Source organism: Bacillus rossius, chromosome 1 (assembly GCF_032445375.1).
Source record: "Bacillus rossius redtenbacheri isolate Brsri chromosome 1, Brsri_v3, whole genome shotgun sequence".
Lineage (NCBI taxonomy): Eukaryota > Metazoa > Arthropoda > Insecta > Phasmatodea > Bacillidae > Bacillus > Bacillus rossius.
Genome location: NC_086330.1, coordinates 5,750,348 through 5,766,005, shown reverse-complemented (window position 1 = coordinate 5,766,005; position 15,658 = coordinate 5,750,348). Strand labels below are relative to the sequence as shown.

The following is a 15,658-nucleotide window of genomic DNA, read 5'->3' as shown; positions in this document are numbered from 1 at the left end:
TCACTTTTCTTTAATGAATTTCCTTTTTTAGTACTGCCATAAAATATTTTGCTATAGTAATAACCAACATCTTGAAAAACAAGATCTTTTAAAATCATGTTCTTAAGTTTAAATTGTTTTTCCATGTGTTTCCCAATGCTTGAAAGCACACACATGTGGTTTGGAACTATGCCTAACGTTTACTTTTCCCTATCTAACATATTCTGACAAATATTTTGCGGAGTAGCAAGGGAAGGAGGAACGAGACATCTGGGAACGGTACAAGCACAGCGACAGGAACTAGCGGGCTGGAGGAAGAGGAAGAAGGCAAAGGTGGGAGAGAGTGGAGGGGGCAGAGCGCACCTGAGGGTGGATGCAGAGGTTCTTGCGAGAGCTCAGCACCAGCCCCAGCATGGCGGTGGGCTCGCCCTCCGCCTCGTAGTACGCCAGCAGCTTCTTCAGCTCCTCGATGACCTTCTCGATCTCTGGCACGGTGCGAGAGCAGTAGATCAGCTTGCTCACGTCCCCCGGGTTGGCCAGCATGTACGCCACGATGAGCGACAGCAGCGACACCGTCTTGCCCGTGCCGGACGGCATCTCCAGCAGGCAGTGGCCCTGAGTGGCCCGGCCCCCACGTTACCACACTCTCCCCCACCAACACCTACTGCACGTTCAACACCAGGGTTGGGGGAAAAAAACTATTTTTTTTAAAAACAAGGACCAAAAAATTAAAAAAAAAACATGTTAGTTATTTTGGTTCTCAGCATGTTCACACGAAAGCCATTCAACATCCCGCTTTCTTCCACTCATGTTGAACCAGAAAAGTTATAACATTGAAGCAGTTGCTCCGTATTGTGGGCACTGCACAGCATTCCTTCCCCTCCCCTCTCCTCCTTTCCCCTTCCTCCCCAACCTCCCCTTCCTACCACCCCTCTTCCTCCCTTCCCCGCCGCCTCACCAGCACTCTCTGACGAGTGGTTTACCGGGCCTATATATACTCGGCTCCTAGCTTATTCGTCGCAGTCTCTCGGTCGTCTGACTCGAAGGCTATCACTGTGGGGGTGGCGCTGCGTTATGGTATGTACTCGGCTGTGAAACTTAGCGTCTGTATTTAAGTATGATCTATTATTCTTGCCTGCGCATTGTGTCAGCGCCTTTCACCTTTGTATTTTTGCCATGATATGTAATGTTTCGTAATTGCTATCTATGTTGGACACTTCAGGTCATTGAATTTAGTTTCTTATGCTTACGCTGAGTACTACCTGTAGCTTGCGTAATATTTCTGCGGTTGTATTTGGGCATGCCACGATGGCATTCGACACTTCTCGTCAAGTCACATTATAATTCGTTTCTTGATTTTGCCTTCAGCCTAGCGGCTCATATTACTTGTGTGCTACTTCTAACGCTTCGCCACCACCCCCGCTTTATCTTCACATTGTTTTAAATTGTTTTAAAGTGTATGATTGAATAATTGTATTTATGCGTTGTAGTTTCCCGCGGGACCGTACGAGCAGCGTATGATTATTATAAATGAGTTATATAACCTTGTTAATATGTTTTCTCTCGAGAGGCAATTTTCTATGAATAAATATTGTTTGTTGTAATCCCCTTTTATATTTTTCATAGCACCTGCTGCCCACTGCCGATGGGGTTTACCGTAAAACCCCTCCCCCAGTCTTAGTTGTTGTTTAAGGCGGCTACAACATGAAAGACCTGAGGCCAGCAAATCTGCACATCTGACTGGACTTCACAAAAAAAAAGTACATTTTTTCTCGGGGGAAGGAGGGGGGGGGGGGATCTGAAAAAAATGGGTGTTTCTCACAGAATGGGGCTATACAGTACAGTCAGGGATTTCCCACAGAATAGGCATCAACTAAGTTATATAATATTTTTAATTTTAGACGAGTATTTGGCTGGGTATGATATACAATTTATTCAGATAATTTACATGATAAGATCTTGATTTATAATTTTTGTCCCTGTATATCACAAGAAACATTAATGACCAAATAAAGATATTCTATTAAAAATACATTATTAAAAATGCAATTTGGTTTTTTTCATAAAAACCACCTTGGTTTAACCCACGTTTTAAACCATTGTGGTTTAAGTCAGCCAATCCTGTTCAAGAATCAATGATACACAGAAACAGGAAAAAATCGCGAGTTCATTTCGCGACAGGCTAAAATACAAATAGTTATACCTCAGTGCTGCCTCTGCTATTGGCTCACAACTCACCTGGATGACTCTGAGCCAATGAGAAACACCCAACCAAAGCTGTATCGAATCACAGGCTGCTACGTTCGGACGTCTCACAAGACAGCAGCCAATGAGTGGGTGACATTTGACAGAGTGTACGTAGAACTATGGAGTTCATCCTACAGGTCATTGAACCCGCGAATTTTTCCAGTCCCTAATGATACATCATACAATCATCACAATATCCAGTCATTTACATGCATAACTGTACTAGGGAGAACAGCGATGAGGCAAATCCTACATTTCTCAAATCAGAATCTGAAAGAATTGGTTAGAAACAGAAACTTGACGACTATTTACTTTTTTTCACAAGCTTAAAATACATTCAGAGGTTGATGGAAAAAAAAAATTCTTTGATGTTGGTAAATATGTAGTTGGGCGGTATTTGCGAAAAAAAATGTAAAAAATCCGAAAATACATTTATTATATGCTCTTTAACTTCCTCTTTTCATTAAAAGTGGCGGAGGTAAGAAATTGCAAATACTTTGGGAGATATCGAATTTTTAAATTTCTTCATATGTAGTTGAGCGGTATTTGCGAAAAAAAATGTTAAAAATTCAAAAATACCTTTATTATTTATATGCTCTTCAACTTCCTCTTTTCATTAAAAGCGGCGGAGATTTGAAATTCCAAATACTTTAGGAGATATCGAATTTTTAAATTTCAGCACAATACCAGCGCATTCCTGTGGCGTGCATGCACCATTGTTTCTTGTTTACGTAAGAGTATCTATTTTTTTATTGGATAATGATGTCACGTGATTGTTCGTGATAGGCCAGAATTCAAATGAACTAATACGTGATTATTTAGTTCAATTATTGTTTAAAACGGTGTTTAATTACTGCCTCCAACTTAGGTGAATTTTTAACGTTTCTAATTTTAAAGTCTTATTTGTTATTTTGATATTGTTGCGCAAGTAATAAGTAACAAACAAATTACGTGAGTTGTTACTGTGCATCCTTTGTCACGGGTTTGTTAGGTAAGGTCACTTACATTAAAAATAATTTAAAACTAAAGAATAATTAAAATCAATTTACATTATCTTTAATATCACCTTAGTTTGAAAGTATTTATAATGTAACTGACCTGACCTAATCGACCATTTAAGTTTACTGTTCACCCTCTGTCCGGTTTGTTTGGTCAGGTCAGTTACATTATAAATATTTTAAAACTAAACAGCCATTAAAATTAATTCACAAAATAATTTTTAATGTCGGCTTAGTTTGAAAGTATTAATAATGTAACTGACCTGACCTAATCAACCATTTGATTAATTACGCATTCAATATTCACGTATTCACGAACACACGGTAAAATAACAAATAAAGGTATTTTCGGATTTTTAACATTTTTTTCCGCAAATACCGCTGAACTACATATGATGAAATTTAAAAATTCAATATCTCCTAAAGTATTTGGAATTTATTACCTCCGCCACTTTTAATGAAAAGAGGAAGTTGAAGAGCATATAATAAAGGTATTTTCGGATTTTTAACATTTTTTTTCGCAAATACCGCCCAACTACATATTTACCTTGATGTTTATTGCACGGAAAAATAACATAGGCTCATTCATCTGCAAAGATAATAGTGTTTTAAACTCTCAGTGTTCCCTTCCTGAAATCTTTCGAGTTATTTTCTTCAAATAGGTATGAAATCTTTGGAAGCAAGCGCGGCTCCAGAGGAAGGGCGCAGGGGGGGCAACAGCCCCTTCCGAGCCCAAATTTTACTTCTTATTTCTTTGTGGGGAATATTAATGTTAACTTAAATACTTTCGTTAATGTGCTTAAACTCTTCTTTCAGTCATAATTTGTACGAAAATACTAAATTTCAGTATTTGAGACCATATATTTTGTGAATATCCCAAGGGCAATGTCATGATTACTAACTGCATCCTCCTGTGTGTGAGAGCCCTGTCCGAGAGGTCTTCCTGGAGCCGTCATTGTTCGGAAGACTAAATATCTGACAGTATTTTAGGGTTTGCGAACGTGACCAATCGTCCCGAGAGCAAGTGAGTTGATGCACAAACACAGCTCGGCCACACAGCAGACGGCGACCACACACCCGGGCGTCCAGGGCTCTCTTCAGCTCCAGCATGTAGGCATACTGCTCGGGGTAGATGTAGTCGTACGGGAAGTACACCAGCAAGCCGTCCACAGCAAACCTGCACGGCACATACACCACATACACACCACATGGACATCAGAAAGGAGTGCAGCGATGAATCAAGAGTTCTGACCGCACCTGGGCTAATTACGAGGTGACAAGTCAGTGTTTGTTTTACGCGCACATTTTTAAAATTTCAAAAATTTATCGTTAAAATCAGGGAGTCCCGAGCTTTATCAGTTCACAGCACATTTAGTTTCAGTATTTTGTCTTGGTCAGGTTGAAATATGTAGGGTAGATGCAATGATGCTAGATTAATAGTGCATGCGAAGACACGATTTCAGCACGCTGTCCCCCGATCCTCGCGCCCTAGGCTGCAGCCTTGTTAGCCTAAGGGTTAATCAGGCCCTGAAGGAGTGGTTTGAACATGTCTCTAGATTAGGAAAATAATTATCTTGTGAGAGAGAACCAACCATTGTGAGAGGATCACATTCCATTCCTTTAGCTGCAAACGTCAAATTTAATTCAATGACATAAGTATACTTAAAAATATTATTTAATCTGTACTTCTCTCTCGCTATACCATGCACTATGGTACTGAGCAGAAGTTAGCTCTATCCGGCCGCACGGGACAGATAGGTTGGGACGACAACAGCCTAAATCATTTCACACAACTACTGCACTTTCACACCCAGTTTTATATTTTTACATCAAAATCTGCAAACTTAATGACAGAGCAGTTACACGGCGACCTTCACACATGTGTGTACTATCAATAAAAATTAAATTTATAGTGCAAAATATCGTACAGGTTGTCCCAGGAGTTCTGAGGCCCTCCAATGTGTTGTTTTCATGGATTAGTTTTTATTTAATAGTCTATAACTGCAGGAAGGTATCTATTTAACAGCTCTATCGGTATCAGTGGCCTAAGTGGCCAAAAAGTAACAATGTTTCTGAAATAATCCATGAAAACAACACCTTGGAGGCCTTCAGGGCTCCTGGGACAACCTGTATGATAGTTTGCCTGCTTATTTATTTTTTATTTGAAATTCTATACCTGTAGGAATGTACCTATGTACCAGCTCTATCGGTACCAGTGACCAAAGTGAGCCGAACAAAAAAGTTTGTAATATACTCCATGAAAACAACACATTGGAGGGCGTCATGGCTTCTGGGACAACCTGAACGATGGTTCACACTATAAATTCAATTTTTATTGATAGTACCCACATGTATGAAGATTTCAGTGTAACTGCTATATTGTTATGTTGGCACATTTTGTTGTAAAAATATAAAAACTTGGTTGGAAATTGCAGTAGTTGCGTGGAATGACTTAGGCTGTTGGTGTGCCAAGCTCTCTGTCCCAGGCAGCCGGATAGAGCTAACTTCTGCTCAGTACCATGATCAGGCCTATATGTGTATGCATTTTAATTAAAAAAAAAAAAAAAAAAACACACACAAAGCAATACGACGTGAGTGATATATTATAGACAATTAACAACTCTCTACTACAAGCTTAGTTACGGTTCTAACGGCAGATTACTTCACGTTTACAGGTTATGTTCTTGCCGGTTACAGGCATGTATAGTACTCAAAGACAATGACAAAAATGTAAAGTACTTAGTTAAATACATAATGTGGCACTCAAATAAAATATAAAAAGAATTGTGCGATTACATTACTACATAAAATCAATCTCATTCAAACTATACGGAATGAACCCACTTACTTCATTCCTGTTGGCTAGAACTTCTTTGAAGAAAAGTGACCACTAACGAACATAGAACTTGATCCCAAGGGTTAAATTATATTTATTATTAGTTCTCGTGACATTGTGAACCGAAAATAACCTCATTAGGCACTCATTCTCAAATCCATGTTCTACAGGTGTATTTATTTGTATACAATGAATTTGTCATAGATACATTATCATAAATAGAGTCTTCAATCATACATACTTACAAAAAGCTCTCTAACTATAACTGTCAATTTGGTTAAACTGAAATTGTAGTCAGCTGATTAAAGGTTACTCTGTTTGAAATTGCCTTAAGAATATATGACTGGGCACCTGTCGTGCTTGATAATTTGTGTTAGCTGTGTTCACAGAAGGTTGTAGGGCTCTTTTTTTTTTGTATGGCTATGTCCAGAGAATGGGAAAAGACTAGAAAAATGATGGTGCTGAAGCACATAGAAAGAAGGCCCCAAGGAAGATCAAGGAGAAGATAGTTAAAGGAGTGCAGGAGAGAGGAGAAGATTGGAATAAAGTGAAAAATGAGGAATGGCGGAAGAACAAAATGGAAGATGGAGGCATTTTACTGCTGACCCAGCCACAGGCTGGAAACAGTTGATGATGATGATGAGAAGAGTAATATTTAAACTAAAAAGCTAAACAGATGTAGCGCTGTGAGATCGATATACTAACTAAACAAAGATGGTACCTCTAATGTTTGACACAAAATATTAGAAGATTCCAGACGGAGCATGAACTAGAAAATATGAAACTATAAAAACTAGACTGTTGTCAGACCACAAAGTAATATAGTGGTGGAAAGATCTACTCATTGGTTTCTTATAAAAAAATTAATGGATATTTTCAAAATTGTGTCACAATTGTATCACCCCTCCTCTTGGCATCGCCACTCTCACCGAAAATCCGGACTTATGCTCTCCCCATGGGTACGATTTAGCAGGAAATTTAAAAACCATAATCAAACAACTTGACGCCAACCGCCGGTGCTCCCTCTGGTCCGCTAAGACCGTTATGTCACAACAACACTTACTCTTAAGTGCATCGAACACACCCGAGTGTGATGTCCGCCGAGTGAGTGTAAGTGCACCGCGATGAACGCCAAGTCGATTACAGCGCCCGGCTGGGTGTGTGCAATGCGCTAAACTAAATCAGTAAATTATTCTTTTAACTCAAAAACAACCAAATTAATAACAATTAAAAGATGATTAATTCAAGGGAAATTATGTACAATTGTCCAATAATCTTATATTGTGAAATATGTCATTTAAGTCCAAAACTGGTCGGAGCTGTTTTCCCACGCTTCACGTGTCTAGGCGCGAGGTCGCAGGGCACCCTCGCGCTCAGTTGCCGTCGGGGACTCACAGGAGTCGGTCACTCCGCGAACGCAGAGCCTTCAGATTTCGCGCCTCATCCAAGTCTCAGCAATAGTGTAAGTTCTTCTAATCCTTTAATCAGCTCTGCACCGACCCCACTCAGTCACACGTCTTTTCGTGCGACTCGTTAACTAATCATTTTATCCCAACAGAGAGTTTTGCATTTATTACGTAATTTTCATGTCCAGAGTTTAAGGGCAGCGTAAATGAGTTACGCAGTTTCCGGCTTCAAAGCCAAGTAATCGTTATCGTCGAAGGCTCCTAGCCAGCCACGTGTGTCGAGTTCTTACTCGTTAATTTACGTATCTAACTTTCATATAATTTAAATGTGTAACTTCTATGTGTAATCTAACCACGTCATAACTATTTAATTAGTGACTGTAACTTGTATGTGTTATCTAACCGGACCTACGTACTTTTCGGGACTTTAATGTTTTGCAACAGGTTAGATTGCAACTAACTTTAGAACATTCATTCGTACGTGCTGTTTTACGTAATAACGTCTGTCTCTGCATAAGCTGTTGCAGCATTGCAACTCCGCGACTGTCCGCCGCGTCTTTCACGTTGATAATCGGCCACTATATAAGACCGCACATACCACTTTGCAACCTATCCTGTCCGCGCGCATCGTCTACGCACAGAGACTCGCGTGCCGCGTCGGTCAGACAACAGACGTGGCCAGTACTTGGACTAGTGTGTGTAACGGTTCTTAATAAAGTGCAGTGTCGTGTCAATCCGTTTACCATTTATTTATAAGGCGTCCTGGGTGGCCTGAACAGCCTGGGTATGTTTCGAACAACGACGCGCTCCTGCCTGCAGCCACGAGGCTGAACCCCCGTTAATAACCCTGAGATCACTTTTAAAACTAACAATTACTTAAAAAACTTAGACAGGCAGCGGGAGCGGTGTCAAACTATTCAGTTTTAATAAGTACCTAGGTACCTTCTTTTACTTGAAATTAAATTTTTTAAGAATTTTTCACATGTATCATCGTGCTGGTTAATGTGCATTTACATTCACATCGTAAACTAATACAAACATTGCCACGCAATTGTAAAATTAATTCTACTACATCCTCCTAAATTGTAGAATGAATTTTAGGTTAGAAGATGAATGAGAAAAGAAACAATTTTCTGTGATCTACATCCACAGTGCCTACATTCCAGTGACACATTCGTTTTGCCAAACAGCATCAAGAATGAATACCATAGAAACAAATTGGTGGGAAACCGAATGTTACTGCAGGTTGCCGTCGTCCGGGGTCTCAGGCTCGAGTCCCGGTGCGGTTCCTAGCGGGAGTGGCTGCTGTGAATGTAATGTGTCCGGATGGGCGCCAGACTAGCTCTGGTGCTAATCGGTAGGTGGGTCGTGGGGTCGATTGCCCTGCGTGGCCCACTAGGACCGTCGGCGATGTTGCGTGGGTTTAAGGAATTCCCTACTCGGCGGTGGTTGGGAATTGTAGGGTGAAATAATCATACGCTGAAATGAGGCAATAAATGACGTGTGTCATTTATTCAGGTGACTGTGGCCTGGGTGTAACGTCGTTGGTTACACGCCACGTCGTACAACAGGTGACGTCACAAAATGCAAAAACTACACAATTACACACAACTAAGTCTGAAAGTTACTTGATAAAAGTGGCACAAGTTTACAAAAGAAATGTTACACGAGGGTGCGTTGCACAAGTTTATGAATGTTACATGGAGGTGCGTTGCACGAGTTTACAAAGGAATGTTACACGAGGGTGTGTTGCACAAGTTTACAAAAGAAATGTTACACGAGGGTGCGTTGCACAAGTTTACAAAGGAAATGTTACACGAGGGTGCGTTGCACAAAGTCACTAACTATTACTTAGTAGCGTGGTCCTAGGCGTTTCTGAGCCTGGTTATTCACACGAGGGATGAGGGTGATTGGAGGCGGCCAATCCCGTAAGTCTATGTATCGAGGCGGTGTTCGTGTCCATGGTAGTGGAGCACGGACCGCAGCTAAATTCGTTCAAAGTTCCCTTGCGGGTGGTGTCAGTGCCGGAGCGACTGATTTTAAGTAAAGTTCTGTTCCTTGGGAGATGGCCCGTGCCGGATGCTGAACCTACCCTGCGGACCAAGTGTGGTGCAGGGTTTTTTAGATTTATGTGGCCGGATTAGGTCCTGGACCGAAAACTGGACCGGGTACGCACGGAGAGATTATTAAAAAAGAGGTTTTAAGAAATGACTATATTTACCAGAAGTGAACTCGGTGTGGCAAAGGATGATGTCTCTCCATGGGACGTGCGTCCGCCCCGGTCCACGAGTCGCGCTGTACTGGCGTCATGTCATGGCGTCCGGCCGAGGCTCGGTGGCCCTCGCGCCAGGGTTGACCTCATTATGTTAGTTTCTGATATGATATGTTAATAATAGAATTTAAGGGCGTTAAATTCTTACGTTAATTATTAAAGCTGAATCAAGGTCATTCGTCCCTTCTACAAATTGAAGTTATTATGTTTAGGAATTATTTCATTTAAATTTTACGTCACACCAGCGACTGTTCGTCTCTTGCCGGATTGCTCTGGTGGGGGTAATAACGTAACACGAGGGATGAATAATTATGTCATATGGTTTCATTGACTAATACAGGCAGAAGGCCGCCAGGGGAACACTCACACACGTATTGAAGTATTACACACGTGAGTGCCCGGGCACTCCTACGTCGCACTTTCGTCAACCGACTTTAAATTAATACGTAATACTGTTTAATAATCAGTGTTTGTTTTTATAATGTGGTTGGTTGAAATGACAGTCTGTTTATTTGGGTGGGGCCGGGTTCTACCTTGGTTGCTGGTGGCTCGCCTGACTCGGGTGGGCCATGGCTAGGGGCGCGTTCCGTTAGCGGGGTTGAATACTGGCGGTTGCAGGTCGGGCTTTAGGGTGGCCTTCGGTCGGACGATGTCAAGGTTACAGCGCTGCATGGACGGGGTCGTGCAGACCCAGAGTCCAGGGGCCATAGGGACCTGGTGTACGCATGTGCCGAAGGGAGCACAAGCAGCCGTGCTTACTTTTTTCCACGATCACAGCTTAGCGGGACACCCCGGGGCTGACTAGACGATAGAGGGGATGCACAGGACGTTCGACTGGCCGGGTGTGACGTGCGACGTCCGTGAATACGTCCGCCAATGCCAGATGTGTCAACAATGCAAAGCATGGAGGTCATACGGGGAGGAACAACAGTGACAACAGTTCCTGGTGGTCGTGACCGATCTGTTCACGCGCTGGGTGGAAGCGTACCCGGTTTCCAATGTGAGATCGGGTACACTGGTGGCGCTGTTGGAGGGGGAGGGGTTCCCCCAGTTTGGCTATCCTGCTTTGATATTAAGTGACAACGGGGGACAGTTCAGAGGTGCCCGTTGGCAGGCGGCATGCAGGACATGGGGGATCGAGCACCACACGACCCCCACGTACCACCCCCGTGCCAACCCAACCGAGAGACAGAACCAGGAAGTCAAGGCTCAACTCCGTCTCCGGTTGGGAAACGATCACACGAAGTGGGACATGCACATACCAAACCTGCTGTACTGCCTTAGACGTCGTGCCAATGCTGCTACTGGGTACTCGCCCGCGAAGATGGTCCAGGGTCAGAACCTGGCCCTGCCGGGTGAGTGCCAGGTGGTGGCGATGGAGGGGGAGCAGGTGGAGGCACTAAGAAATGAGCTGTCAGTTATGCGGGAACAGGCACGCCAGCGCCAAGTCATACATCCAGAAGACGATGCCGGTGACGGGATGTTCCCCCCACCACTGGAACCCAGCGACATGGTGCATGTGCGGCAGCACCACCTGTCATCCAAAGCAAAGGACTTCAATGCCGGGCGTACTCCGAAGTGGTCCGAACCAATGCAGGTAATCCGCAAGTTCGGACCCGCGACATACCTGGTACGGACGCCGAGCGGACGACCTGCGAAAATACATAGGGACGACCTTCGGTGGGCAGGAGGAGACCAGCCGGAGTCCGGGATGACAGGGCTGTGGGGTGGGCCAAAGGAGACCAGGGGGTAGGCGCAGTCCGGGGACCGGGGGGAAGAAATGCCAAGTAGGGGTGAGCTGAAGAGAGGTGGCGGGGTCCGACGTTGGGTGCAGAGGGCCGCGGATGCCGAGTCACACAGAAGCCAGGTGCGAGCTTTCGCCGCGCTGACAGGGGACACGAGCTCTGGGAAGGAGCAAGAGAGGAGCCCGCAGGATAGTGGGGGAGGGGTGGCTTGCGTAAGGGGGTGGGGCCAAAGTCCGGCTTCTTCGCAACACGGAAAAGCGGAGCAGGTGTTGTGTCCGGAGGATCCAGAGGGGAGCAAGCAGAGGCCGGAAGAGGAACCCGACATAGGGCGGTCACTGGAAGTGACGGGTGATAGGAATAGGGGTATGGAGGTACCAGAATCGGGGGAAAGGAACATGGTAGCGTGGTCATCAAGCCACGACCTGGCTGGGGAAGGGCGCAAAGGAAGAGTCACTGAGCTGGAATCAAACAACGAAGGCACGGAGCCTTTAGGGGACTGATATAGTCCCGTCTGGCCAGTGGACATCAGCCTGACCAACTCGAGTTTTACGGTTTCGGTTACTGAACTGGACTCGGAAGGAGAGGAGTCGGACGAGAGTGGGTTGGTCCAGGGGAGGAGGAACCCACCATGTCGATGGCAAGCACCCAAACAGACATGTTGTCTGGCGAGCCCGGCTAGATGGGGTCATGACTACACAGAGGTATCGGTGGGGAACTTAACAGACACGTCGTGCGTGGAGGACAAATATGTCCAGGGACCCACAACATCAGGGGAGGGGCTGGGACTGCAGTACATGGGGACGAGATTGGGAGGCCTTCCCGGGCGCGGAGGGTGCCGGCCTACCTAAAAGACTATGAGTACCACCTGTTACAGGCTCATACAACCACCCATGGGGAGAACCCATGCATCAGCGTAATGAACCTGCTGCTCTAGTTTGCCCGTACCTGTGACGCCGACTGGATACCTCTAGGACGGACAGCCGGCATGCGGCCCGTACCCGAGTGGGACCTGTTGCAACTATGTTCATTGTAGAAGGGCGTTGGCGCACATAGCGGTCTCATTGAGGGGGGGGGGGGGGGTCATTTTGACGTTAACCCAAGTGTCTCCTCTGCTCATAAGACCGTTATGCTGCACCAACCCCTGATCAACCCCTGCCCCATGCAGTGTGTTGAGTGTTATTGTGTTTATTTGTTTAATAAAACATTACGACTGGACAACTTGAGCATACCTATATGTAATAAACTCTAGTGTTATTTATGTAATATTTTTTTTGTAATAATAATTAGATGTTTTTCATAAATCTGTCGAATATTTGTACAACATTGTCCACCGGGCGACGAAGTCGAGGCCAACACCCGAAATCACTCCGAGCGCTGCGCGTGTCGCTGGGTGGGGGGAGAACGGGCGGACGAGGGGCGACGCGCGGCAGGGGGGGGGGGCAGTGGGTGTCTGGCGAGAGGACGACGTGGACGTGCACAGAGGGCCGGGTCGGAGAGCAGAGACTGGTGAGACCAAGCGTGATAAGTGGGGAGTACAGCGAACTACTTAGCACAATCAGGGACCTATTCATCAGACCCAAGTGACGAGTGGCCGCTGAGAGGAGTTGAGAACCTGCGAGACATACGCGAGTAGACTGTGCCAAGGGCGACGTTGAGTCAGGATTACGTGTGTTACATCGCGAATCATATCTGTAAATATTCATAATTGTAAATAAGGCTTTTAGTGTCAAGACATTGTGTGTACCATCGGGCAGGTCACCACAGCAGTAGGGCAGACATAACGCCTCAGTCACCAACATCTTAACATAACTTCATCCCGACTAGCAACGAGAGGGGTCAATAGCTAGTGTATCTTACGAACTTATCACTAGACCATGGGGCAGCCCACATTAGACGCCTGCCCTCCAAAACATGTGCAGCCGAGCATCACTCAGCGGGTGCACGGGTGTTGTGCCTCAGGTAGCTCCATGTAAAGAGACATTGTGAGGAGTTAATTAAAAAACTGTACCCGAATCTGCAAACATTTACTAGTAGTGCGGATAGGAATTGTTTTCCCCCCCGCCACAAGGCCTGAACCCCGACCCTAGTACTGAGCTCGGACAAGCATCGCATAGGGGGTGATATCCGCAACTACGACAAATGCAGTCTTTAGTATAGTGTAACTTCCAAAATTTTTGAAGTGAAAACTTCTTAAGCGGCGTTGAGCGATTTTTGGTAGGGGCAAAACTTATGGGTTCGCGTCACCGACATGCTAGTGATGTGTTGCGCCAGACTGGCGAATTGCAGCGGCCTGTGTACATGTATACGCATATATACACTAATACATTATATATTCTCGACTGTATCATGTGCGTGTTGGACTCTTTTTTGGATGGGTAAAATCTTGGGAGTTCGCATCACCGACATGCTGTAGTAGCAGTAAGTGATGTTAATTTGACCACGTGAATACATGACCTAGATCTCACATCACTGGTAAGTCATAGCTAGGTAATTAATTTTACGTAATTTTGACATACCACTGACATCTGTTGTGACTAAAAAATGATGTAAGTATAAATGATATCATGCTGGCATCGTACTGATATAATACCAAAATAATTTTCTTACGTACATTTGATGTAGAAATGATGACATATTGACGTCGTACCCACCATGGCCTTTAAGCCCGTGCTCCGCACCGCCAGTACCTTATCCCGTTTTCGGAGCGCGCCCCTTGCCCAGCCGGATTGAGTCAGGCGAGCGCCTCGGGCGTGACCCCAATAGACAACAAACCAAATTAACAGTCACCACGGCCACTGGCCTTAATTAAAATGCCCGTGAATGTCAGAATAGGAGAAGTCCCTCTAAAACAATTCACAGTGGGACAACATGGTAGTAAATTTACAGTCGCCAACTTGATGTCACATTTTAAATAATTAAATACATTAAAACTATTGTTAAGCCTTAAGCACCCAATTACCAGGTGCTACATTTTAATTGGGCACCTGGAACATGTTTTAACTGGTAATATAGTAAATTAAATTAATATAAGTTTTTTGACGCCGACTCACAAAGAAGAGAAAGTTTCTCTTCCTTGCGAGGCGGCCATGTCCGGCAGTCTCGAACCACTCCGCGCCGGGAACAGACGTGTGTCCGTGGGCAGCATCCAAGTTTCTTTCATTTTATTACTTTTTATTCCTTACTAAATCTTTAAATTTAAAACCTTTTGTCAATTCACCGCTGCCCACGTCGACTCGGCGCGTATTTTGCGGAGCCGGGCCTATCCCGACCGTCTTCAGTGTGATATCGCGATACGTATCGTAGCACAAAACGTACGGTACTGGCCGACTCCAGCGAAAGTGTTTTTACTTAAGGACGCCGTGCATATGCCTGCCGGCTGCACACACGTAAGTGTTTCGCCGAATTTAGGAGCCCGCTCATAGAGCACCCCCTGCACCCGTTAATGTTCGGCGCTGGCCGTCTCCAGCGAGCATCGACCCGCGTCCCGCGAGACTGCCGCGGTAACCATTAATGTCGCGTAGCGTTATGTTTTTTCTGTGTTAATCGTGTAACGGCTAGACGTCGCCAAGTGTTGGTGAGAGTGTTTTGTAGTTGGACTAGATTAAAGGTAATTCTCACCAACTCGTGTATACTAATTTTCCGGAGTCTCCCGTCCTCCACATGGCCGAGCGGCCTTCACAGTCAAGAGAGAACCATTCAGGGTAGATTCAAGCCGTGTACCTGGCGGGGCACGCAGGGGCAGAGTACCCACGACCCCACACCAACGGCCTAGCAGTCCGCTAGCCTGGCGCCCCTCCGGACAACAAGAGCACCGCGACGCCCGTAGCGCCCGTCAGGTACCCCCCGGGCCTTTCACATAGGTCTGGTGACGGCAATATTACACATTTAAAAACAAAGTTTTAAGTTTTCACTTACGTTGACAGTACCAATGACTGGCTATTTTTTTTATACTTGGTTTTTACATGTTAATTAACAAAACTCGAATTGAAAACACGCAATAAATAGCATGGACTAAAAGTAACCTATATTTGATTGTAATATTTTTAACTTCTAAATGAAGTATGTACGAGAAGTATCAGCTAATTTTGTTAAAAATTACAACAATTGGGCATACATTGAATTGGCAGGAATATGTAATGCTAAAACAAGCAATTTTTGTCAAGGAGCATATGTCT

The 15,658-nt window shown here is 44.7% G+C and overlaps 1 protein-coding gene across 1 annotated transcript in view; it reads right to left on the bottom strand.

The window, feature by feature from the left end:
* The window catches only part of LOC134531483 (general transcription and DNA repair factor IIH helicase subunit XPD), a 49,709-nt gene extending 43,443 nt beyond the window's left edge, over nucleotides 1–6,266 (bottom strand). The window contains exons 1-3 of the mRNA XM_063367196.1: nucleotides 6,073–6,266; nucleotides 4,302–4,401; nucleotides 343–594 (exon numbers count right to left, since the gene is read on the bottom strand). Coding sequence (XP_063223266.1) covers nucleotides 343–594; nucleotides 4,302–4,401; nucleotides 6,073–6,077 — 357 coding nt within the window. The 5' untranslated portion in view covers nucleotides 6,078–6,266. The remainder of the gene's footprint in view (nucleotides 1–342; nucleotides 595–4,301; nucleotides 4,402–6,072) is intronic.
* Between the last annotated feature and the right edge of the window lie 9,392 nt (nucleotides 6,267–15,658).